Source organism: Chiloscyllium plagiosum, chromosome 10, assembly GCF_004010195.1.
Source record: "Chiloscyllium plagiosum isolate BGI_BamShark_2017 chromosome 10, ASM401019v2, whole genome shotgun sequence".
In the NCBI taxonomy this organism is placed as follows: Eukaryota; Metazoa; Chordata; class Chondrichthyes; order Orectolobiformes; family Hemiscylliidae; genus Chiloscyllium; species Chiloscyllium plagiosum.
In genome coordinates, this window is record NC_057719.1 from 2,127,688 (window position 1) to 2,154,749 (window position 27,062).

The window sequence follows — 27,062 nt, forward strand, 5'->3', positions numbered from 1 at the left end:
TGGACCTGGAGTCATTTCCTTCACTGAAACTGACTTTTTAATGAAATTACTAAATTTAAATCTTCAGATGCTATATGAATAAAAGTCCACAGATCATTTAGTCCAGGACTCTGTCCGGAGCAGTCACTGTCTACTGTGCCCCACATCGTCATGTATAAACTGAACATGTTCTCACTGGAATGGATAATGATGTGAGGTGATATGTTTGCAGTTGCTGTTAAAATTCTGTTAGCTCTTGGTAATGTTGATCCTGACCACATTTTCCACACGAGAGAACATGGTCTGTATAAGTTGAGAAGAAATCTGAATTATTCTTTGTATCAGTCAATATGGGGCCAATCTAATGGAGTAGAATACCTAGGGAGATGTTCAAAGCAGGTGCTATTGTGTCATTAACAGTACATTTAGTTCTAAATTTGTTTGTTAAAGAAACAGCATTTCTTGACACAGTATACGAGTAATTCTGTAATGAGTGAAGTTTGCTTGGACAGAACAGGTCTCTTTGAATTTTTCATCTTGGTCTGTGTTAAAATCATTACCTGCCTGGGTGAGCTATGAGGAAAACTCGTGTTTATACTTCACAGTCTCTATCTGTTTAACGGCTTGTTATACGTTTTTAGAAGTGTAGTAATTGCTATAATGTGTAAATCAGTGCATGGCGTGGTTCTGCGATGTGGTAAATGACCAAATCAATTGTTTGTTTTACATTGCCAATCTGGGGATAACTATTGCACTATCTCCCACTATAGCTGTGGGGAAAACGACATCAAGTTGTTTGTGAGATGTTGGGACTCCTTTTGTTAACACAGTTGCTGCCACAGTTTAAGCCTGTAACTAATTTCTAATGAAACATTATTTTCTTCCTTTCCTTTCCAGAGGTCATACACGTTAATAGTCGAAGCATGGGACCAAGATAATGCAACAGCTGGTAAGTACCCTAACCACCTTTTCCTGAGGTATTTTGCAAACGTGCCCAGGCATAAACCCATTGAAAATCAGCCCTGGATTCACAGGTTTTTTTTGTGAAGGTGTGTCATGTTGCTATGTGTTCACCAGGGGTACGTTGGAATTTGGGTGGGCAGAGATGTTTTGAGGAGCCCAGACATGCTTTCAATAGGGAAATTCAAATAGCTGGAATTTTCTACAGTGACTCATTAGGTGTCGATTCCATATCCACACGTGTCAATTAGGCTTCCAGTATTATTAAAAGAAAACAAATTAAGTAGTTCTCCCACCCCCACACTTTTTCTTTCCCAAATTTGAAACATCTGCCAGTTGCAGGGATTCCATTCAAGTCTTATTCACTCTGACCTGGGAGTGTTTGATGGGGACAGTGTAGAGGGACCTTTACTCTGTATCTAACCCTGTGCTGTCCCTGTCCTGGGAGTGTTTGATAGGGGACAGTGTAGAGGGAGCTTTACTCTGTATCTAACTCTGTGCTGTCACTGTCCTGGGAGTGTTTGCTGGGGGACAGTGTGGAGGGACCTTTACTCTGTATCTAACCCCGTGCTGTCACTGTCCTGGGAGTGTTCGATGGGGACAGTGTAGAGGGACCTTTACTCTGTATCTAACCCCGTGCTGTCCCTGTCCTGGGAGTGTTTGATGGGGGACAGTATAGAGGGACCTTTACTCTGTATCTAACCCTGTGCTGTCCCTGTCCTGGGAGTGTTTGATGGGGGACAGTGTAGAGGGACCTTTACTCTGTATCTAACCCTGTGCTGGCCCTATCCTGGGAGTGTTTGATCGGGGACAGTGTAGAGAGAGCTTTGCTCTGTAACTAATCCTGTGCGATCTCTATCCTGGAAGTGTTTGATGTGAACAGAGGGGATTTCACTCGGTATCTAACCCAAAGCTCTCCATGTCCTGGAAGTGTTTGATGTGAACAGAGGGGATTTCACTCGGTATCTAACCCAAAGCTCTCCATGTCCTGGAAGTGTTTGACAGGGACGATGCAGAGGGAGCTTCACTCTGTATCTAACCTTGTGCTGTAACTGTCCTGGGAGTGTTCGATGGGGACAGTGTAGAGGAAGCTTTACTCTTTGTCTAACCCAATGCTGTCCCTACCCTGAGTTTTTGATGGGGACAGTCTGACCTGGGAGTGTTTGGAGGAAATGTTGAAGGAGCTTTACGCTGTATTTTAACTCTGCTGTTCCTATCATAGGGTTTTTCATGTGATGGTATAGAGTGAGCTTTACTCTGTGTCTGACCCTGCCATATCAGGTACAGCACAATGGCTGGGGGGAGTGGGACAGGGCAGGTTGGTTTTTGTCCAGGGAAGACTCTGTGTTGAAAGCCTGTCTTCTGAGCTACCTTATAGTTTTGAATCTAAGATGTTTTGAAAGGTTTCATAACCAAGTTGTGAATCCAGGCTTTTCCTTTTACTTTAGAACTCAGTTGTTCACATTGAGAAATGCTGAGAAAATGTTTGAAGTGAAATAACCTGAATTGTGTTCGAAACCTGGGGTTGGAGTGTGCTGTTTTTAGCTTGTCGTGCTCGTTTTTTAAGATTAGAATTACTGCAGTATGAAGGGTCGACAGGAGGGTCGAGATTGCTACAGTCTGATCAGCGATAATCGAATTGAGCAATAGACTGAACATGATAGGCCGAATAGCATTCTCCTGCTGCAGATTTAATGATCTTAAAAAAGATTGGCACCAATTGATAGGCATGAGAGCTAGGAGCAGGAGGAGTCCATTCAACCCCTCGTGCCTGTTCCACCATTTGTTATGATCATGGCTGGTCTCATCTCAGCCTCAACTCCACTTTCCCGCCTGCTCTCCATAACCCTTTAACCCATTATTAGTTAAAAATCTGCCAATCTCCTTCTCAGATTTACTCCATGTCCAGCATCCTCCACACTCGGTGAATTCCACAGATTTGTGGCCTTTTGAGAGAAGTGATTACTCCTCATCTCAGTTTATTATCCCCTATCCTAAAATGATGCTGACTTGTTCCAGATTTCACCATATGAGACCAAGTGTTCTGTTTCCTGGGGTTGGAATGTGCTGTTTTTAGCTTTGGGTTTAAATTTGTACAAGAACATAATGTTCCCTGCCTTCTCCCATCCCTGAACCCCTGGCCCCCATTGTATCCAGTTCCAAGGAATGGACGCCTCGCTGGTTATTGCTTTCCATGTTCCCTCTCTGAAATGGTGATGGTTGTGATTGCTGGGATGTCCGTGTGGCATTCCAGAACAGGTTAGCAGTGAGCTCTGGTGACCCAGAAGGTGAAAAAAAGTACTTGCAACAGAGACTGCAGGAATTCTCCAGTTGGGCAATTTTTATTTGTGGTCCAGGATTGAGAGGGCAAGTATCTCAATGGAAGAGGGAACCACTTTCAAACAGCTGAGGTTATTCGTACAAAACTGCAGTCATGGGAGAACCTCTCTAATTGCTGCTCAGGATGCTATTGAGTTTAACAGATCATAGAATGCCTGAGGCGAGTATACTCTGAATAATAGAGGCACATGAGTGCATTATAAGGATATGGTTATGAAGATCTTTAAGGTGATGTTTGACTTGGTGATAAGTGCAACTTTTCTTTCAATCCAGGGTATTGCTGCTGCATTTTGAAAGTGTTTTAAGTAACTTTGCAGGAAATGGTCCTAAGTGGATGGTGGTGAAGCTGAGGCAGAGTGATCGTTTGCATCAATAATTTCTATAAAATGGATCTGGGATTTGTAGCTATAAGCCTAACCTGTGTTGGATCCAAATCTGCAGCATCTCAATTTTAAAATGCTTGTCCCTGTTAGCCAATCAATTTGAGTAACTTCCTTGAGCTTTACCCTTCTTCTCCCATCTCTCTCTCTCTCTCTACCCCTGCAAACCTGCAGCCTTCAGCATTCTTCATGCTATCGGGAGAATGTTGTGAAACATGAAATGGTTTAGATTTGGATCCAACACAGGATAGGCACATGGCAGATCTACAAATCCCAGGTCCAATTTTATAGAAATTATTAATGCAAACGATCATTCTGCCTCAGCCTCACCACCATCCACTCAGGACCGCGACTGGAAAGTTACTTAAAACACTTTCAAAATGCAGCAGCAATGACCTGGATTGAAAGAAAAGTTCAGAAAAGATTTGTAAGTATGTTGCCAGGGTTGGAGGGTTTGGGTTATAGGGAGAGGCTGAACAGGCTGGGGCTGTTTCCCTGGCGCGTCGGAGGCTGAGGGGTGACCTTATAGAGGTTTATATAACCATGAGGGGCAAGGATAGGAAAAATAGACCAAGTTTTTTTCCCTGGGGTGAGGGAGATCAAAGCCAGGTGAGAGGGGAAAGATTAAAAGGGACCTAAGGGGGAAATTTTCACAGCGAGCATGGTGCATGTGTGGAATGAGCTGCCAGAGGAAGTGGTGGAGGCTGGTACAATTACAACATTTAAAAGGCATCTGGATAGGTATATGATTAGGAAGGGTTTAGAGGGATATAATGCTGGCAAATTGGACTAGATTAATTTAGGATATGTGGTCAGCATGGACAAGTTAGACTGAAGGGTCTTTTTCCGTTCTGTACAGCTCTATGACTCTACTGCGGCTTCCTTGTGTTCAGCTATCTGGGCCCTAATGTCTGGAACTCCTTGTCTAAGCCCCTCTACCTATCTGTCTCTCTCCTCCTTTTATGATGCTGCTTAAAACCAAATTCTAAGGAAACTTTTTGTCATTGGTCCCAGTAGCTTCTCATGACTGTCAGGTTTTATAAATACTTCAGTGAATCGTCTCAGGATATTAAAGGTGCTTTTAAAAATGTAAGTTGTTGCTGAGTTTCAAACATTTTCAGAAGAATTGGCTCCCAAGAGGATTGGTTAGCCCTGTAATTTGGTTTAAATCCTAATCGTCATAGTGAGTGTGTTTTTAAAAAGAGCAGCACAGTGGCACAGTGGTTAGCACTGCTGCCTCACAGCACCAGAGACCTGGGTTCAATTCCCACCTCAGGCGACTGACTGTGTGGAGTTTGCACGTTCTCCCCGTGTCTGCGTTGGTTTCCTCCGGGTGCTCCGGTTTCCTCCGACAGTCCAAAGATGTGCAGGTCAGGTGAATTGGCCATGCTAAATTGTCCGTAGAATTAGGTAAGGGGTAAATGTAGGGGTATGGGTGGGTTGCGCTTCGGCGGGTCAGTGTGGACTTGTTGGGCCGAAGGGCCTGTTTCCACAGTGTAAAGTAATCTTAAATATCTATAAAAAAAAAGGAATGTGTTCCAACTCTAAACAAGGTGTGAAAGGCACTGGGTAGTCTAATTCTAGATCTTTGTCCTTTTCCGAAGTTGGCTGGTGCTGAGAGTGTTTTGAACTACATAACACCAGTGTGAGGTACGGGTTTAGTGGTGTGGCAGATGTTTTCGAGGGATGCTTTAAGATCCCATAGGAAGCAGCTCACACAATGTTCAATGGGCTTTGATGTGATTTCCACCCCTGCTCCAATTCTTAAATCGGTGAAGATGGCAGAACACTTTGAAGGTTTTTATAGAGAGAAAAAAATATCCTGACTTCAAAAATAGAGGCCAGAGAGTTGTACTCGATCTTTAGAAATAACGAGCCGGGCCTGAGCCGGACTATTGTCTGTTGTTCTGGGCGCCACGCTGTAGGAAGGATGTCAAGGACTTTGAGAGTGAGAGGCTCAGAGGAGATTTTATCAGCATTCTATTGGGGTGAGGCTGTTCCGTTAATATCAAGTCATAACCAGGGCAGCTGAGATGATTCTCTGCTGAGCAAAGGTTTATGGGGAGTCTTAATGGAAGTATTCCAGTCGGAAAAAGCACAACAGGTCCGGCAACATCCAAGGAGCAAGTGAGTCGGCATTTCAGGCGTAACCCTACATCAGGACTAGGGAAAGAGGCTGAGAAATAGGATCCTTCTCCGTCCGCAAAGATCTGTTTCTCAGCCCCCTTTCCCCTCCCCAATCCTGATGAAGGGTTATGCCCGAAACATCAGCTCTCTTGCTCCTCGGATGCTGCCTGACCTGCTGTGCTTTTCCAGCGACACCCTTTATCGTCTCTGACTCTCCAACATCTGCATTCTTCACTATCTCCTAGTATTCCAATCGTGCCCAGATAGCTGAATACAGTGGAGGAGCATGCTCTAGGTTGTAGAGTTGGAGAAGTGTAAAGCTCAAGCAAGCTATGGAAATAGCCTCACTCTCAATCCACGACGGGCTTTCCTAGAGTAGAAACTATCTCCGCCGCCTAGACTGTTTGATAACCAGAGGAGACTGATCAAAGAGAGTTGGGTAAAGCACACCAGAGGAAAGTTAGGAATGTTTTTTTTAACCCAGTGAGTTGTGACCTGAACATTGTGTCTGAAGGAGGGGTGGAAGCAGATTGAATAACTATCGAGAGAGAATTGGGTAAATGATGGAGAGGAAGCATTCGCAGTGTTATGGAGAAAGCAGAATATTCAATGCTGAGTTGGGCTGAGAATTGTTTGAAAGGAAGTTGAGGGTTGTGGAGGAGGGCGGGTGCTGGACTATGGACTAAAGAACAGATTGGCCAACATCTGTATTAATGACGGATTTAGAGGCTGAGCAGTCTCTCTCTGTTTATGTACCACTGTGAAGGATGGACAAGGCATTATTTGGATTGCTTTAAGACAGAGCCTGACACGATGGGTTGAATGGCAGCTTGTTATGTCAAGTGTATTTGTATCTTTGCATTGGGTTGGTAAGCCTTCATCTCCTGAAACAACCCTGTGCACCCCCACAAACCATGGATGATGTGTCCTCTGTCCATCATGGATCTGTTTTCTGCTGAATCGTCCTATGTGGTTTTGTGAATGCCACTTTGTTAGTGATATTTTAGACCGTGCATGTGTGAGACAGTTACTTGGCAGGGTCTCTGACATGGACAGTGCCCTGTGCTGAGAATGAATGGAGAGAAACAGAGAGAACGTTTGAGTTTCTAACATTAGCCTTCCTCCTGTCGGGAAACAGTCATCGTTGTACCACATCTATTAATACAAACCCCGCATTCCCTCAGCTTCATCCATCATCATACTTTCCTGTATCCCGATGTATATTGAGAGGTTTGGCTGACCATTAGAAGTGCCTTCATAGTAATAGAAGGGGCAAGGGAAGGAGACAGAGAACAACATGAAATAATAGTGAGTTACAATGATTATGCTTCATCTCATCGCTGTCTCCTTAATCGCTGTTCTCCTGATTTGACGACGTGGTACTTTTAACACTGAGGAATGGAGCTTTTCACACTATTTGCCTTCTATTAAGTGGGAAGGAAAAATATCATTACAATGGATGGCTAATTCAGTATTTTCCATTTTATGCTTTCATCCCGAACTGTGCCCCAGCATTAGTTTTCAATAGAGATTTTGACCTGTGCTTTTGCGATTTAGCTAGTTAATTTAGCTTTTGGTACCCCTGCGGAGTACCAAAAGCCTTCCATTGCTTTTGGTACCCCGCAGACAAAACCTTACATTTGCCAAATGTGTATGTTTAAAGGTGGCAATCACTATAAGCTCTGTCCTGTGTTGCCTCACTGACAGGCAGAAGGAAAATCTCACCTCCGGGAATGAGATTCAAAGTGGGTCACATGGAGGTAAGAGGAAAAAACAGCCTGTCTTCTGTTTTGTCCCATTTCTGAGGGACAGGCCCTATCCTGGCTCAATTCACATCATCCATCGGCCCCTGGACAGGCAACTCCTTTAAGAACAGTGACAAAGGAAATCACTGCTTTGTTTCCTGTCAACTAAGACTTTGTGTTGTGTTGATAAAGGAGGTTGAATTGCTTTACCCAACTCGAGGTGGCATTGGCAGTGGTATCAAATCAATCTTTTGAGCGTTGTTTCAGAGCTTTTATGCAGAAGTTACTTTTTTGGGGCAGAAATTACGACAGACCCAGGAGCTGCTCCTGATCTGGGTATCCAGCCTCTCCTGTGGTATTGCCTCCCTGCAGGAGCTGAGAATAGATGGAGATCTGGAAAATATCCCCTAGGCCTTGCTGCCAATGAACAGTTGGATTGGCAGTGCTCTCCTGTTGGCCTCCCATGATTGTCTTTAATGATTGATGATGCAACAGGCTGGACTGCACCCAGTGTTAGTGAAATACAAGCAGCGAGCAGTCAGTGAGAGGGTGATGTGCTCAATAACTAGACTTGCATGGAGTCCTGGATGAATTAAGAGTCCACTTTTAAATACCTAAATAGCAAATGTTGGAGGGATGTAATCTGTAACTAACGACCAATTGATCAGCAGAACTGACTCCTTTGACTTCCAGTCAGTGACAAAATGAAATGCATCTTCTTTGCTAGTCTTGTTAATCTCACGAAGTGTATATTTTTGAAGGCGATTTAGACTGTTTGTTCTTCATCTCCCTTCCCTCTGCTCCATCTGTTGCCTCTTCAATGAAATTACTTGGAGAGACTGAGGAGTATAATCCGAGGTGTTTATCCACTCGGCAGTGCAGTCTTGGTAAATACCTCTGTACCTCTTTTATCAACAGCACAGACCCAACTGCAACATGTTGCTTTACCCACATTATGCTTACACAATATAGTGGATTGTTACTGGATAACCTACACAGGAAGAATTTAAATCCCACCACCGCAGTTTGTGAGTTTCTATTTGACTGAAAAATCAGCAAAAAATAAAATTTGTCATTGTTGGTCTTGAATTTCTGTCTGTAGTTAATAACAGACGTGATTCACCTCAGTCTTTTAAAGCTGCATCTCGGTTGTTAAAGTCAGCACAATCCCAGGCTACTCTCACATTGACCTGAGGGTCACCACGTCTCAGGCAAGGGGAGAGGTTGAGAAGGAGAGTTGATCATGGTAACCTCAGTCAATGCAGGAACTGAACCCATGCTGTTGGTGTCGCTGTGCAACTCAAACTAGCTGTGCAGCCAAATGAGATCAAGCTCCCCGCATTGCAAATTTAAGAAAAAGGGTGAATTAGTGGGGAGGTATGAAGTTGCAGTCACTGCCTTCCATTGCTTTTGGTACCCCGCAGACAAAACCTTACACTTGCCAAATGTGTATGTTTAAAGGTGGCAATCGCTATAGGCTGGCCTGTGTCCCTTGGTTAGTTCGTTTTGTAGTTGGTGTCGGGTCCCTCGGGTTAAGCCTGACCTACATCATCAGCTTATGTCTGTGTCCATGGAGAGGCACCTTAGAACCTCTCTCCACCTTCTGTCAGAATAGCGAACAGGTTGAACACCACTGTATAATGAAGGTGTTTACCTGCCTATTAAGGGAGTGTAAACTCAGAAGAAAAACTCTGCTGTTAGCTGTCAGAGACTTTTTACAGCTAATTGTCAATATGCATATACTGCTGAGAAAATTGGTATTTACCCCTCTTTCCTAGTCTCCCAAAGATGGTCCTGTTACTTGGGCCCTCTTTCTAAACCCCCCGACTTTGATACAGCTAGAACATAGAACATAGAAGAATACAGCGCAGTACAGGCCCTTTGGCCCTCGATGTTGCGCCGATCCAAGCCCACCTAACCTACACTAGCCCACTATCCTCCATATGCCTATCCAATGCCCGCTTAAATGCCCTTAAAGAGGGAGAGTCCACCACTGCTACTGGCAGCGCATTCCATGAACTCACGACTCGCTGAGTAAACACAGCGAGTTCTGGTTTGTTTCACCATATTTCCCACACTACCATGACTTCACCTTATTCACTATTGCTTTGGAATTTCCTGGGATCATGAAAGGTTTTACATAAATGCAATTTTTTTTTTATTGGGCACAATACAGCATGCATGTGTTAGCAATGGACTCATCTCACCTCCACAGCCAGGGTGTTTCGGCAGCATCATTCCAAGCCTGTAAATCACAAGATATCAATGTTTATTCTCAGTCAGGTTTGAACTTGAAGGAGAAAATCTGTTAGTTTATGGAGTCTTGACAACTTGGAAAGTTTATGGCTTCCAGACCAAAATGTAGATATTTTAAGCCAGTGTGATTAGATTAGATTCCCTACAGTGTGGAAACAGGCCCTTCAGCCCAACAAGTCCACACCAAATTTTCCAACCCACCCAGACCCATTCCCCTACTCCCTACGAATGCATCTATCACTATGGGCAATTTAGCATGGCCATTCACCTGACCTTTGGACTGTGGGAGGAAACCCATGCAGACACAGGGAGAATGTGCAAACTCCACACAGACGGTCACCTGAAGCTGGAATCGAACCCGGGTCCCTGGCGCTGCGAGGCAGCAGTGGTAATCACTGAGCCACCGTGCCATAATAATAGCTCAATCCAATGTCGATTTTATTTTGGTGACTGAGAATCCTTCGATCACAGTGGTTTACAGTTTGATTGGCTGCTTATGAAACCGAGGAGAAAGTGAGGGCTGCAGATGCTGGAGATCAGAGCTGAAAATGTATTGCTGGAAAAGCGCAGCAGGTCAGGCAGCATCCAAGGAACAGGAGAATCGACGTTTCAGGCATAAGCCCTTCTTCAGGAATGAGGAAAGTGTGTCCAGCAGGCTAAGATAAAAGGTAGGGAGGAGGGACTTGGGGGAGGGGCGTTGGAAATGCGATAGGTGGAAGACAGGCCGCCTACTTGCGGAATGTTTCAGAGAACACCTCTGGGACACCCGGACCAACCAGGTTATCCCTACTCCCCTTTTTGAACAAGGGAACCATTTGCTATCCTCCAGTCTTCTGGCACTACTCCTGTAGACAAGGAGGACATAAAAATCAAGGCCAATGGCTCTGCAATCTCCTCCCTTGCTTCCCAGAGAATCCTAGGATAAATGCCATCAGGCCCAGGGGACTTATCTATTTTCACCTTTTCCAGGATTTCCAACACCTCTTCTCTACATACCTCAAAGCCATCCATTCTACTTAATTGTGACTCAGTATTCACATCGGCAACAATGTCCTGTTCCTGAGTGAATACTGACGAAACGTATTCATTCAGTGTCTCCCCAATCTCTTCCGCCTCCACACGCAACTTCCCACTACTATCCTTGACTGGACCTATTCCTACCCTAGTCAGCTGTGTAGTTTACCAGGGTACAGTTAAAGATTAATCACATTGGTGAAGGACTAGAACCACATACAGGCCCAGATGAACTGTGGTAGGTTTCCTTCCCTTAAAGTGTGTGCTCTCTATATGTAACCCCGCCTAAATCCAATTTTTAAATTATAAGCATCTTTATTGAAAAGCAGCGGATGTGCTGTTGTGGGGAGAGAGGGTCAGATCGGTTGGTGCCTCCATTCCTTCTCTAACCCCAGCATGATGAAACAAGGACAAAAAGTGCTGGAGAAACTCAGCAGGCCTGCAGCATCTGTGAAGAGAGATACGGAGTTAGCGTTTCGGGTCCAGTGAGCCTTCCTCAGAACCAATGAACTTGCACATTGATGCTCAGGCCAATTGCTCTTCTGGTTAAGTATGGTTATCCAGTTTCCCAGCAAAAACAGGAAGGCAGGTCATTACCTGAATGGTGACCGATTGGGGAAGGGGGAGCTGCAATAAGACCTGGGTTTCTTTGTACACCATTCACCGAAGGTAAGCATTGCGGGAGCAGCAGGCGGTGAAGAAGGTAAATGGTATATTGGCCTCCATAGTGAGAAGGTTCAAGTACAGGGGCAGGGATATCTTGCTGCAATTAGATAGGGACTTGGTGAGATCACACAGGGAGAAATGTTTACAGTTTGGGCTCCTTATCTGAAGAAGGATGTTCTGGCGATGGAGGAAGTGCTGTGAGGGTTTACCAGATTGAGACCTGGAATGACAGGACTGATGTACGAAGCGAGACTGCTTCGGTTAGGACTATGTTCACTGGGGTTTAGAGGAATGATGTAGGATCTCATAGAAACCTATAAAATTCTAACAGGACTAAACAGGGTAAAAACAAAATGACCCTGGAGTCCACAGCCAGGGGATCACACTCTTAAGCCATTTCAAATTCAGATGAGAATTTCCTTCTCCCAGAGAGTGGGGAGCCTGTGGAACTCTCTGCCACAGAATGTGGTTGAGGCAAAAACATTAACTCTTTCTTCAAAACATTTAGATTCATTTCCTAGGCATCAAAAGGGTGAAAGACCAAACAGTGTGTGATCCAGCCACGGTCTTATTGAATGGCGGAGCAGGCTCAAGGGGCCGAATGGCCTACTGCTCCTGTTTTGTAAGTTTCTGTTACATTCAACACCCTGACTAAATCGACTCCAGGTTTGGGAATAGTCTTGCTGCCAGATGTGACCTTCCTCTTTGATGCCCAGTTTTTTGCCACATAAGGGTGTGGGAATTTGCAGACAATAGGTTGGAGGAAGTTTGAGGTTTTGTTCAGTCAAACCAGTCTTGAATCTGTGGCCAGCTTCTGTTTTTGTAATCTTGTTTGTGGATGTCGCTGTTTTCCTTTTCACCTGGTTAGTCTTTCACACCGTGTCTTACATAGGCTGACACCAGTTATGTTTTAAAACATTGATAAGTTTGTGTGAGTAACATGGTAACAACACAATACCTTGTTGGTCATGCATGAAGAGCTGGTTCCTGTTTTGAGTAGTAGAGTTTTTTGTTCCACATTTAAACTCTCTTGTTCCAATTCTGACCTGAGAGTGAGTGTGTGGTCAATCCCAGGATCAAATAGAAGGTGGGGGGGGTGGAGAGATTCTTCATTTTTATTTGAATACAGTTAATGTGATCCAGAAAGAGGGAGAGCATGCATTTCTGTAACACATTTCTTAAAGACATAAGCCCTTTACAGTTAATCCTGATGAAGGGCTTTTGCCCGAAACATTGATTTTCCTGCTTCTCAGAAATTGCTTGACCTGCTCTGCTTTCCCAGCACCACTCTAATCTTGACTCTAATTAGATTAAATTCCCTACATTGTGGAAACAGGCCCTTCGGCCCAACAAGTTCACACCGACCCTCTGAAGAGCAATCCACCCAGACCTATTCTCCTACATTTACCCCTGACTAATCCACCTAACACTACGGGCAACTTAGCACGGCCAATTCACCTGACCTGCACATCTTTGGACTGTGGGTGGAAACCGGAGCACCCGGAGGAAACCCACACAGACACGGGGAGAATGTGCAAACTCCACACAGCCAGTCACCTGAGGCGGGAATCGAACCTGGGTCTCTGGCACTGTGAGGGATCAGTGCTAACCACTGAGCCACTCTCCAGCATCTGCAGTCCTGACTTTTGCCTATAACTTGCATTATGTCATGCTTTTCATGTTTTATTGTCTTGGTGCTTTGTAAAGTGTCACATAAGTGATACACATTTGGGTGCTAGTGATGGAAAAGTCATCAGCTGGGATTTTCTACTCTTCAGAGAGTGAATTGAGATCTTCCGTACACGACTATCAGGGTAGGTACTCTGTCCGAAGGATCGCAAGATATAAAAGCAGACATTAGGCCATTCAGCCCATCGAGTCAGACCTACCATTCCATCATACCTGACAGGTTTCTCAACTTGATTTTCCCGCTTTCTCCCAGTAACCCTTGATCCTCCTGATACTCAATAACCTTTCTACCTTAGTCTTAAATATACTCGATGACCTGGCCTCCACAGCCTTCTGTGGCAATGAATTCCATAGATTCCCCACTCTCTGGCTGAAGAAGTTTCTCCTTATCTCCGTTCTAAAAGGTCTCCCCTTTACTCTAAGGCTGTCCTTAGAGTCTAAGGCTGTCCTTAGGGTCCTAATCTCTCCTGCCAATGGAAACATCTTCCTAACATCTACTCTGTCCAGGCCATTCAGTATTCTGTATGTTTCAATTAAATCCCCCCTCATCCTTCTAAACTTCATTGAATACAGACCTAGAGCCCTCAAACGTTCCTCATATGTTAAGCTTTTAATTCCTGGAACCATTCTCGTGAACCTCCTCTGAACACGCTCCAACGCTAGTATATCCTTCCTGAGATATAGGGCCCAAAACTGTGCACAATACTCCACATGTAGCAGCAGCAGCTCTGACAGTGCGGCACTCCCTCACTGCTACTTAGGAATTTGGTCTTTAAAAATATTGAGATAATGGGTGGGAATTAATTGAGTTCACATCCTGCTGACTTGAGTACAAGTTTTTTTTAGTCAAATTGTTCAGACATATTATGACCCATACCTCCAGAACATATGGGACTTGAACTTGGACCTTCTAACTCAGTGGTAAGGACACTGCCACTGCACCACAAGGAGACTTTGGCTGTGGTACAAAACAAAATGTCCTAGTCAACTTGCTTAGAGATGTTATTAAGTACCTCTGGAGCAGTTGGGACTTGAACCTTCAGCTCCTGTCTCAGAGGCAGGGGCACTCCCACTGCACTATTCGGGCCTCTCTCTGACTTGGGTGCATGCTACTTGAAGACATGGCTAATTCCTGGGGAAGCGCAGCAGGTCAGGCAGCATCAAAGGAGCAGGAGAATCGACGTTTCAGGCATAAGCCCTTCTTCAGGATTCTTCTGCTTCTTTGATGCTGCCTGACCTGCTGCGCTTTTCCAGCAACACATTTTTCAGCTCTGATCTCCAGCATCTGCAGTCCTCACTTTCTCCTAATTCCTAGGGAAGCCAAATAATTTACGTCACTTTTGCTTTATAAATTTGCTAAAATAAAACAGGCTTGTGCTGAATGAGGAAACTTGTTGGACAACGTTGAGCTTTTATCCCTGGAGAAACTCAGTGGGTCTGGCAGCATCTGTGGAGAGAAACTGAGTAATGATCCAGATCCAGTGACTGTTCTTCAGAACTGATAGTAGCCCTTAAGAAGGGTCGCTGAACTCAACGTTAACTCTTGCTTTCTCCTTGTAGATGCTGCCAGACCGGCTGAGTTTAAAACTTCCAGGAGGCCCCAGCTCATGGTTTTGCTTTGATTGAGATTTCATTGTCTGAAGCTGGCAGTGTGATGCTAAGGATTGGAAGCTCCCGCTGTACTCCTGGAATGTGTTGTCCATTTCACTTGGAGATAGGGTTGTACTCAAGGCAGAGCCAAGACATTCTTAATGGTTTTCATTGTTTGTGGTTTATAAACTCACTCGCTCCTTGCATGAGCCAGTATATTAAGCTAAAAGGTCCAATGGGAGGGAACTTTGAAGATGCTGTGAAGTATTGTGCCTGATGGAAATGTCAATTTGAATTGGAAAATAAGAGGGTCAAACCTATCGTACTTATTATCAAGGAGGCATGTGGGGAATGTTGTAAGTACTTCAGAATTGGTGTTTTTATCTTATTTGAATGTAATTTTCTCCATTTTGCATATTTCAAAATGAGTGTAAACTTTGAATGCATTTGACTTTGTAACACTCCCAAGTGTAATTCTGAATTTTTCCCTCTTCAGTGTAGATTTTTAGCACTTATAAGAACAGAACATGTTGTCTGAAGTGAAAGACCAATCCCACTGTATATTGCAGCTTAAGTCACGAGCGTAGTTTAGACGGACTGTGGAATGTTGAGTCAGCTCCCAAGGTGGTGGTTCCAGGTCGTTTTGCATTATCAGGAAGGCTCCTGGGTCTTCTGTCTCTTGAGGATGTGGTGGAATTCCAAAGTAATGTGCAAAGACAGGTGGGGATGCCTTGCACATTCCATGTACTGACGCTCAGCATGGACCGAAAGGGGCTTGCAACATCCCACTCAGCAGCTTTGTTCTTCTTTCAAGTGATTACAGTGACAGAAAAGTTGTGCTTGTCTGTAATAGCAACTTAGAGTCTTAGAGATGTACAGCATGGAAACAGACCCTTCGGTCCAACCCGTCCATGCCGGCCAGATATCCCAACCCAATCTAGTCCCACCTGCCAGCACCCGGCCCATATCCCTCCAAACCCTTCCTATTCATATACCCATCCAAATGTCTTTTAAATGTTGCCCTTGTACCAGCCTCCACCACATCCTTTGGCAGCTCACTCCATACACACACCACCCTCTGCGTGAAAAAGTTGCCCCTTAGGTCTCTCTTATATCTTTCCCCTCTCACCCTAAACCTATGTCCTCTAGTTCTGGACTCCCCAACCCCAGGGAAAAGACTTTGTTTATTTATCCTATCCATGCCTCTTGCTCAACATAAAAGTGCAAGTGTCAGTTGTTGCCTTATAGGGACCAGAGTTGCTTTGGGAACAACGTGGTTGGTTAGATTCTGTTGAGCTTTCACTGCTCGTAGGATCCAAATTACTTCTTCGAGTAAAAAGCACAGGCTTTCATTCATTTTCATAATTAGTCATTGTCTACTCACCGTAATCCCTATAGAGAAAGGGAAGCCAGGTGCAAAAAGGATTCAGATATCCTCTGCAATGAAGTGTGACATGAACATTGTCCAGTAATTGCATAACATGCAAAGGCTGGCTTTGGGACCTATTAACTTCTTAAAACATTTATGCAGCAATGCATTTTTGCCCTTTTGTTCCTTGGTTTTTTTGTGAGACTATTGAAAACTGATAGTTTGCCTCTGTGTTCCCCCCAACAGCCTGTGTCTCACCAGGCCACGGGCCCTACGAGTTCTATTAATTAATTAATCCGAACCAGTCAATGCAAACTATCAGCCATTGTTCAATCTGTGTCTGTCCAACATTGCTCAATTCTGGCAAACTTGCTTTGCGGTGTAGAATTGCAGGTTTGAATATTTAATGTTCTGTGCAACATCATGTAGAAGAGGGAGCTGAGAGATGAGGCAGTGCTTCCTAAGTTATTTTTCAAGAGATCCCGTTTTAACATCTGAGAACAGTGTGATTCCAGATGCCAGCAAATTGAAAGCAGCATCATAATGTCTAATATATGGTGATTAAAGTTTGCATGACTGACTAAAATGGAAACATAACTAAGATGGTAAAGATGGTTTTAAACTAAGTGGCGGAGATGAGGAACATGTGTTAAGCTTAGAGAAAAGGACAAGACAATAGAGTGAGATAGCAAACAAAGAGTACTGATAATTGGAGCGCAGCAAGAAGGGACAGAGCATACATCTTAAGTATGCCAGCAGATAAGGCCAGCCTTATTGGCAAAAAATGGTCAAAAGACAGAACTAAAGCCTCTGTATCAAAGTGTCTGTAGCATTCACACCAAAGTGCTTACCTGAAGTAGAAATAAACATGCATGACTTGATCGGAACAAATTACTGCAGATGCAGGAATCTGCACTGAAAACAACAAATGCTAGAGATCAGAGTGAGTCGCTCAGCATCCATGGAGAGAGAATCTATGTGACTCTTCAGAGCTCTGAGGAAGAGTCATCTGGACCCGAAATGTTAGCTTGCTCCCTCTCCATGGATGCTGTCTGACCTCTGTTGTTTTTAGTGTATGACTTGATGGTCTTTAGATACTTTGCTGCAAGTAGTACAACAAAGCTGGAATGTAAATCATCAAGAATACGACATTTCAGAATGACAAGAAGCTGAGAAAAGGTGGTGAAATAGCTCTGTTAATTAAGGAAAGCAGTACTTGGTATTGTATTGTGCTTAAACTGTAATACTGTACTTAATGAGAGATTATCTTCTTTGTCTAGTTATATAATCAGTTTGAAAGAAGAAATGTCCAAGTTAAGACACTTGTGGGAGTTGTTTATAGATCTAACGGTAATTATGTTGTAGGACAGAGGACACAGGAGGACATAGTCGGACCTTGTAAATAAAATACAGCTATTATCATAGGTGACTTTAATTTGCGTAGATTGGAAAAATCTGATCAGCAAAGGGAACTTGATAGATGTGCTTAATGTTTTAAGTATAATTTCCTTAAAGCAACACATTGAGAGCCAACCAGCGAGCAGGCTATCCTCAACCTGGTAATATGCAGAATCAAGATTAATTCCTGATCTGTAGTTCAGGAGCCTCTTGGGGGTAGTGATTATAATATTGAATTTTGCATTCAGTTTGAGGGAGAAAGGAGTATGTATAAGACTGGTATTTTAAACTTTAGGGCAATTACAAGGGCACCTGTATAAAGTTGGCTAAAGTGAACTGACCTTAGTAAAGGATGGATTCGTACAGCTCTAGTGATAGACATTTGAGATAATTTAAGTTAAAGGATACATTTACATCTGAGAATCTTTGGTGAATTACCACACTGCAGAAAGTCACCAAAGATCTTCAGGCAGCACCTTCCAAACCCACATCCACTTCCATCTCGAAGATCAAGGGCAGCAAATACACCATCGCCTTCAAGTTCCCCTCCGAGCCACTCACCATCCTGACTTGGAAATATATCGCCGTTGCTTCACTGTCACTAGGTCAGAATCCTGGAATTCCCTCCCTAAGGGCATTGTGGGTCAACCCACAGCGCATGGACCGCAGCGGTTCAAGAAGGCAGCTCACCCCCACCTTCTCAAGGGGCAACTAGGGATGGGCAATAAATGCTGGTGTGGCCAGTGATGCCCATGCCCCATAAATGAACATTAAAAGCATTTCAATGAGAAAGGGCAAAAATCCCATCACCTGTTGCAGGGCTGTTGGACAGAGCAATGAGAATGAGACCAATTTGCATAGCTTTCAGGGAGATATCAGAGACATGATGGGCTGAATAGTCTCCTGAGTTGCAGTGTTCTGAAGCTTATGGGCATACGCTGAGTAAATATCCCAAAACTTATGAAAAGTTAGATATACAATTAGAGCTACATGACCCCTCCACCCGGTGCCCATCTTGCATGGTCTAGTTGTATTGAATGTATGTTGTAAGCATTATCTGTTAAATCAATTGCATTGCACAATACTCCTATAGAAGAGAGTGGAAATTTATGCACAGTGCTTTAGCTCTGGATCTGGTTTCATTCCACTTTACTTTTTGCAGTACAACAGCGAGGGCATTCTGAAAGATAAGGCACTTAGGGCAATTTGAGCGTTGCGAAAGGTGAAAAGAATGTTTTACTCGTGAGTTTTTATAACTTCTCAGTGGTGCTGATTCCTGGTGACGGTATGCTTGCAGCTTTCTGGTAAGGCACACAGGCGCAACCCTCTCACCTTGGTATTTTGTCCAAAGTCACATGACACCAGGTTATAGTCCAACAGGTTTGTTTGAAATCACAAGCTTTCGGAGTGTTCCTGACCGAGGAGCAGCATTCCAAAAGCTTGTGATTTCAAATAAACCTGTTGGACTGTAACCTGGTGACGTGTGACTTTTGAGCTTGTCCATCACAGTCCAACACCAGCACCTCCACATCATGACCTTGTTAAGATCTTAGTGCTACATCCAGTGACAGGAAGGCTCAGAGTTGACCACAACACTGCTCAACATAGACACATATGGTCTGTTAACACCCAAACCCCACAAGTTGAGCTATTTGACATGGGGAGTGAGGAGGTATTGGTGGTTTCGGTGGGCTTAAAATTGGACAACCAAGTGGGTGAGTTGCATCCCAGGCTGCTGTGGGAAACAAGGGAGCAAATTACAGGGACTCTGATCCAATTTTTAATTCCTGTCTGGCCACAAGAGGCGATATCAAAGGACTGGATAACCGCTAACCTGGTTCCCCTTTTCAAGAAGGAAGCTTGAGTTAAACCAGGGAATTACAGACAAATGAGTCTCACATCAGTGGTAGGGAAACTATTCGAGAAAACTCTGAAGCAGAGAATTAATCTCTGCTTAATTAGGGATGATTAGTACGGCTTTGTCTGAGGGAGGCGAAAATGGGTACTGCAGATGCTGGAGATCAGAGTCAAGGTTAGAGTGGTGCTGGAAAAGCACAGCAGGTCAGGCAGCATCCGAGGAGCAGGAAAATCAACGTTTCGGGCAAAAGCCCTTCATCAGGTTTCCAGCAACACTCTAATCTTGACTTTGTCTGAGGGAGGCCATGCCTAATGAATTTGCTTGAATTTTTTGAGTGGGGAGGTGTGCTGGTGGTGATGATCCGGTGTGTAATTGAAGAAAGTGCGTTGATGTTTATATGGATTTCAGCAAAGCCTTTGTCAAGGTCCAACATAGAGATTGATAGAGAAGGTAAAAGCTGCTGGAATCCAGTGTAACCTTGCATACATAAACAATATAGAAGGTGTGGTGGGGATGGTAATACACATTGCGGATGACATTGAGAGTGGCCAGGTGGTTGATGGCGAGGCGGAAGGTGTTAGGTTACATGGGGGTATAGATGGATTGGTCAGATGGAATTTAATCCTGATAAATGTGAAGTGACAAGGAAGTACCCAATGAATAGCAGGATGCTAGGAAACTCTGAGGGATTTTAGGGAGCTTGTCCACCAATCCCTGAAGGTGGCAGGACAGGCTAACCCTTTTTTCAAAAGAAAAATGAGCATCTGAAATGTCATAACATTTGTGGGTATGGCCCAAGTGCTGGAAAGTAGGACTAGTGTAGATTCAGCAATTTTGTTGGTGTCGACTCGATGGGCTGAAGGGCCTTTTCTATACTCTTCTGATTCTAAATTCAGTTATAATGATGACGTGTGTATGCTCCCTAAGCTCGTTACTGTACTGGGGCCAGTCCGTTAACCAAGAGGTTATAAAGTGTACTCACTACTGCAGCACAGGGTGTTCAGATATAATTCCTCTCGAACTGTGTATAGGATATTCCGTCTCCACAATGCCAGTGCCAAAACCTGGCCAGAGACTAAAGCATGAGCTTTTCATTCAACACACCTGGGAGCAACTCTTGACATTCAGGAAGAAAACAGCAGAAACAGGTGAACATCGGAGAAGGGAGGAAACCTCCCAACCAAATTTGCTGGAACCACATGAGGCATTGCTGCCCCAACACTCTGGACCTCTCTCTCTCCAAAACAGAAATATCATAGAGAAACTGAGTAGGGCTGGTAGCATCTGTGAAGAGGAAGCAGAGTTAATGTTTCTGCTCCAGTGACCCTTCAGCAGAGCCTCTCTGGAGCTCACACTTGCTGTATTACACAATACAACATGGCACAATGCTCCTGTGTGGGGTGGGACATCTCTTTGATGTATCTTGTTCCGACACTCAGTGGAATACACCAATGTCCACCATGACTGGAACCATCTTCTCAACAGCTCTCCACTGGCTTCCTGACCCAGCAAGTAACACCCATCCCACACATCCTTGCTAATTGGGACTGGGAGGTGTACAGAATTCTGCATAGATGCTGAGAAGTTGTTTCATAGAACATAGAAGAATACAGCGCAGTATCGATGTTGCGCCGATCCAAGCCCACCTAACCTACACTAGCCCACTATCCTCCATATGCCTATACAATGCCCGTTAAATGCCCATAAAGAGGGAGAGTCCACCACTGCTACTGGCATGGCATTCCATGAACTCACGACTCGCTGAGTAAAGAACCTACCCCTAACATCTGTCCTATACCTACCCCCCCTTAATTTAAAGCTATGCCCCCTCGTAATAGCTGAGTCCATACGAGGAAAAGGTTCTCACAGTCAACCCTATCTAAACCCCTAATCATCTTGTACACCTCTATCAAGTCACCCCTAAACCTTCTTTTCTCCAATGAAAACAACCCCAAGTGCCTCAGCCTTTCCTCATACGATCTTCCTACCATACCAGGCAACATCCTGGTAAACCTCCTCTGCACCCGTTCCAGTGCCTCCACATCCTTCCTATAGTATGGCGACCAAAACTGCACACAAAACTCCAGTTTCCTCTTGTGAGAAAGTCTAAGACGAGAGGATATCATCTCAGAGTAAGGGATCACCTGATTAAGACAGATAATGTTGAATTTCTTCTCTCTGAGGGGAGTAAATCTGTGGAATTCTTTTCCACAGAAGGCTGTAACGGCTGGGTTGTTAAGGATGATCAAGGTTGAGATGAACAAATTTTTAATCGGGAAGGAAATCTAGGTTTATGGGGAAAAAGGCAGGAAAGTGGAATTGAGGGTTAGCAGATCAGCCATGTTCTCATTGGATGACAGAGCAGGCTTGATGGGCTGAATGGCCTACTGCTGCTCCTACCTGTTATGGTCTTGTGATTTGGTTTGATTTGATTTATCGTAGTGACATTTACCCAAGTACAGTGAAAAGCTTTGTTCTGCGAGCAGTACAGGCCAATCATAGCAAGCAAGGACATATTGATCATAGGGTACTTAGAGTGAGTCATACAGGTTACAACTGCACAGGATTAACAAGATCAACATTATTTGAAATTAGAGAGGTACATTCAGCAGTCTAATAACATCAGGGAAGAAGCTGTTCCTGGAACTGTTGGTTTGTGTGTTTAAGCTTTTGTATCTCCTGCCTGTCTGAGGAGGTTGTGGTAGTGTAATACTGGGGTGGGGTTTGATGATGTTTGTAGCGTTTCCAAGGCAACGAGAAGTCTAAATGGAGTCCGTGGATGGGAGGCTGGGATCTGCGATTGTCTGGGCTGTGCACACCACCTTCTGTAGGTGGGTGAAACCCATGCTGCATTTCATTTGGCTGCTCCTTGATGATCTGTTCAACCACCGACTGCCCACCTTTCATTTCGAGACCCTGTTTTGGAGCAATATTCCTGGGCACAATCTTTTTGGATCAAGGACTGGGAAACACAAAGTCACTGACAACTTCTTTGTGACAGACTCTCTATGTCAAATGGGAGGCTTTGAGCTGTTATAGTGAGAGTGGGCCTTGCTGAATGGATTGAGGACAAGCCAGGACCCCTGTGCAGTGGCTCAGTCACATGGGTCTCTGTATAAGACCACCCGTGTACTTGTGTAGAGACACAGTGTTACACTGAGGTCTCACCCCTCCATAGACCCGAATGATGGACGAATCACTTTAAGGTCAATAAACGGGAAGGCTGTGTTGCCACCTACTTGAGAAAGTGTGCTGATTCTTGAGCTCCATGACTCCTGAGGTCTCTACAAAAGTTAATGATTCAATCAAAGTACACAGAGATCCCAATTTACCTAGTTCTTGGAATCAGGTTAACAGAAAACACTGACCAGATTCCCGAACTTGATATGAACAACAGTTCATTACAAGTAAATAAAACCTACCTGTAGGTAAACATAGAACAGTACAGCACAGTACAGGCCCTTCGGCCCTTGATGTTGTGCCGGCCTTTTATCCTACTGTAAGATCAGCCTAACCTACACACCCTTGATTGTACTAACTTCCACGTGCCGATCCAGAAGTCACTTAAATGTCCCTAATGTCTCTGACTCTACTACAGCTGCTGGCAGTGCATTCCACACACACACACCACTCTCTGTGTAAAGAACCTCCCTCTGACATCTCCCCAAAACCTTCCTCCAATCACCTTAAAATTATGCCGTCTCATGATAGACATTTCTGCCCTGGGAAAAAGTCTCTGACTAGCCACTCTATGCTTCTCATCATCTTGTACACCTCTATCAAGTCACCTCTTATCCTCCTTCTCTCCAATGAAAAAAAGCCATAGCTCCTCAGCCTTTCTTCATAAGAGATGTCCTCCAGTCCAGGCAGCATCCTGGTAAATCTCCTCTGCACCCTCTCTAAAGCTCCCACATCCTTCCTATAATGAGGCGACCAGAACTGAACACAATATTCCAAGTGTGGTCTAACCAGGGTTTTATAGAGCTGCAGCATAACCTCGCGGTTCTTAAACTCAATCCCCCTGCTAATGAAAGCCAACATACCACATGTCTTCTTAACAACCCTGTCAACTTGGGTGGCTACTTTGAGGAATCCATGGACATGGACCCCAAAATCCCTCTTCCTCTTCACTGCCAAGAATCCTGGCTTTAACCCTGGGTAATCTGCATTCAAATTTGACCTTCCAAAGTGAATGGCATCACACTTTTCCAGCTTCAACTCCATCTGCCACTTACTGGCCCAACTCTGCATCCTGTCAATGTCCCATTGCAACCTACAACAGCCCTCCCACACTATCCACCACTCCACCAACCTTCATGTCATCAGCAAACTTATTAACCCACCCGTCCTCTTCCTCATCCCAGTCATTTATAAAAATCATGAAGAGCAGAGGTCCCAGAACCAATCCCTATGGAACACCACTGGTCACCGAGCTCCAGGCTGAATACTTTCCATCTACCACCACCGTCTGCCTTCTATTGGCCAGCCAATTCTGTATCCAGACAGGTAGGTTCCCCTGTATCCCATGCCTCCTTATACTTTTGAATGAACCTACCATGGGGAACCTTACCAAAGGCCTTGCTAAAATCCATGTACGCAACATCCACTGCTCTACCTTCATCAATATGTTTTATCACATCCTCAAAGAATTCAGTAAGGTTTGTGAGGCATGACCTGTCCCTCTCAAAGCCATGCTGACTATCTATAGAACATAGAACATAGAAGAATACAGCACAGTACAGGCCCTTCGGCCCTCGATGTTGCGCCGATCCAAGCCCACCTAACCTACACTAGCCCACTATCCTCCATATGCCTATCCAAAGCCCGCTTAAATGCCCATAATGAGGGAGAGTCCAACACTGCCTATACCTATCCCCCTTAATTTAAAGCTATGCCCCCTTGTAATAGCTGACTCCATACGTGGAAAAAGATTCTCACTGTCGACCCTATCTAAACCCCTAATCATCTTGTAATCAAACTATGACTTTCCAGGTAATCAAAAATCCTGTCTCTCAGAATCCTCTCCAATACTTTACCCACCACCGATGTAAGACTGACTGGTCTGTATTTCCCAGGGTTATCCCTATTCCCTTTCTTGAACAAGGGAATAACATTTGCCACCCTCCAATCATCTGGTAATACTCCAGTGGACAGTGAGGACACAGAGATCATCGCCAAAGGCACAGCAATCTCTTCCCTCATTTCCTGTAGTAACCTTGGGTACAGCCCCTCTGGTCCAGGGGCTTCCCCTTCCTGAAGAAGGGCCTGTGCCCGAAACGTCGAATCTCCTGTTCCCTGGATGCTGCCTGACCTGCTGTGCTGTTCCAGCAATCTCTTGTTCCTCACATAAGTGTAGAATGCCTTAGAGTTTTCCTTAATCCTACCCGCTAAAGCTTTTTCCTGCCCCCTTCTCACTCTCCTCAGTCCATTCATCAGTTCCTTCCTGGCCACCTTGTAACCCACTAGACCCCTGTCTGATCCTTGCCTCCTCAACCTTAAGTAAGCTTCCTTCTTCCCCTTGATTAGATTTTCCACATCCCTTGTCACTCAAGGTTCCTTCATCTTGCCTCAGTGGGACAAACCTGTTCCAGCACAGTCAGCAAGTGCTTCCTCAACAACTTCCACATTTCTGTTGTGCATTTCCCTGAGAATATCTGTTCCCAATTTAGACGCCCCAGTTCCTGCCGAATAGCATTATACTTCCTCCTCCCCCAATTGAGTACAGTCTGCTCCTATCCCTCTCCATGAGTGTAGTAAAAGTCAGGGAGTTGTGATCACTATCACCAAAATGCTCTCCCACTGAGAGATCTGACTGCTGCCATGGTTCATTGCCAAGCACCAAATCCAATATGGCCTCCCCTGTAGCTGGCCTATCTACATATTGAGTCAGGGACCCTTCCTGGACACACCTGATAAAAACTGCTAAATCCAAACTATATGAACTAAGTAGGTTCCAATCAATATTAGGGAAGTTAAAGTCACCCATAACAACAACCCTGTTACTTCTGCACCTTTCCAAAATCTGCTCCTCTGTGCCTCTGTTGCTATTGCAGGGCCTGTATAAAACTCCCAATAAAGTGACTGCTCCTTTCCTGTTTCTGACTTCCACCCATACTGACTCTGTCGACAAACCCTCCTCGATACACTCCCTTTCTGCAGCTGTGATACTATCCCTGGTTAGCAATGCCACTCCCCCACCTCTCTTACCTCCTTCCCAATTCCTTTTCAAACATCTAAACCCTGGAAATCTGGGGAAAAAAAAATACAGGATATAGATAAATGTGAGATTCAAGGGCAAATCAGGACGGGATTTACACACTTAATGGTTAGGTGCTGGGGAGTGTTGCTGAACCTTAGAATGCGGGTTCGTAGTTCCTTGAAAGTGGAGTCACAGGTAGGTCGGATAGTGAAGGAGACGTTTGGTGTGCTTTCCTTTATTGGTCAGGGTATTGATTATAGGAGTTGGGAGGTCATGTTGTGCTGTAAAGGGCATTGGTTAGACCATTTTTAGAATACTGCATTCAGTTCTAGCCTCCCTGCAATTGGAAGGATGTAGTGAAACTTGACAGGGTTCAGAAAAGGTTTACACAGATGTTGCCAGGGTTGGAGGGTTTGAGCTATAGGGAGAGGCTGGATCGGGTGAGGCTGTTTTCTCTGGAGCGTCGGAGGCTGAGGGATAACTTTGTAACGGTTTATTAAACCATGAGGGGCATGGATACGGAACAACGTTTTCACACACAGGGTGGTGCGTGTATGGAATGAATTGCCAGAGGACATGGTGCAATTACAACATTTAAAACAGGTCTGGATGGGTATATGAATAGGAAGGGTGGGACTAGATTGGGTTGGGATATCTGGTCGGCATGGACGGGTTGGGTCTGTTTCCATGCTGTATATCTCTATGGAAATGCTGAACCAGTTCTGATGAGAGGTCAGAGTCGAAAAGTATGGTGCTGGAATAGCACAGCTGGTCAGGCAGCATCCAAGGAGCAGGAGAGTCAATGTTTCAAGCATAAGCCCTTCATCAGGAATGCTCTTCATTAATTCCTGATGAAGATACTCAACTCTCCTGCTCGTTGGATGCTGCCTGACTGCCTGTGCTTTTCCAGCACCACACCTTTTGACTGATTTTCAGCATCTGCAGTCCTCACCTTCTCCTCCCTGATGAGCGGTCACTCTATCTAAAACACTCCTCCTGTTTTTCTCAGTAGATGTTGCCTGACCTCAGTTGTTTTTTCCAGCACTGTCTTCGTACTCCTTGAAACCTTCCACTTTGCTGTCACATGGGCCAACATGGTCACTTTCCTGTCTTGATTTTTCTCACAGCTCCCTATGAATTGCCTCAGTTCTCTACTCTGTTAAAACAGAGGGTCAGATAGCTCAGTTGGCAAGAAAGCTGGTTTGTGTTAACAGCTGTGGTCACCTTGAAGGGTTCTTCTTCTCCCCTTCAGGTTCAACCCCCCACCACCAGAATCCTCCCTCTTCCTGTGCCTTTCTCTGTCTCTGTCTCTCTCCCTCCTTCTGTGTCTCTTTCTCCCTCCCTCTCTGTGTCTCTCTCTCTCTCTCTCTCTCTCTCTCTGAGAGAGCAGCCTCTATTTTGTTAAAAGCTCTATGTTATTGTAAGCTGCAATTAATCAAATCTGAACTAACCTTTGAAGCATTCCTGAACCAGGTAGCTCAATGTATCATCT

The 27,062-nt window shown here is 44.7% G+C and overlaps 1 protein-coding gene across 1 annotated transcript in view; it reads left to right on the forward strand.

The window, feature by feature from the left end:
• Positions 1-870: 870 nt before the first annotated feature.
• Positions 871-27,062, forward strand: part of jag2b (jagged canonical Notch ligand 2b) — a gene marked incomplete at its 5' end in the record, with an annotated part of 150,438 nt that continues 124,246 nt past the window's right edge. The window contains one exon of the mRNA XM_043698422.1: positions 871-928. Coding sequence (XP_043554357.1) covers positions 871-928 — 58 coding nt within the window. The remainder of the gene's footprint in view (positions 929-27,062) is intronic.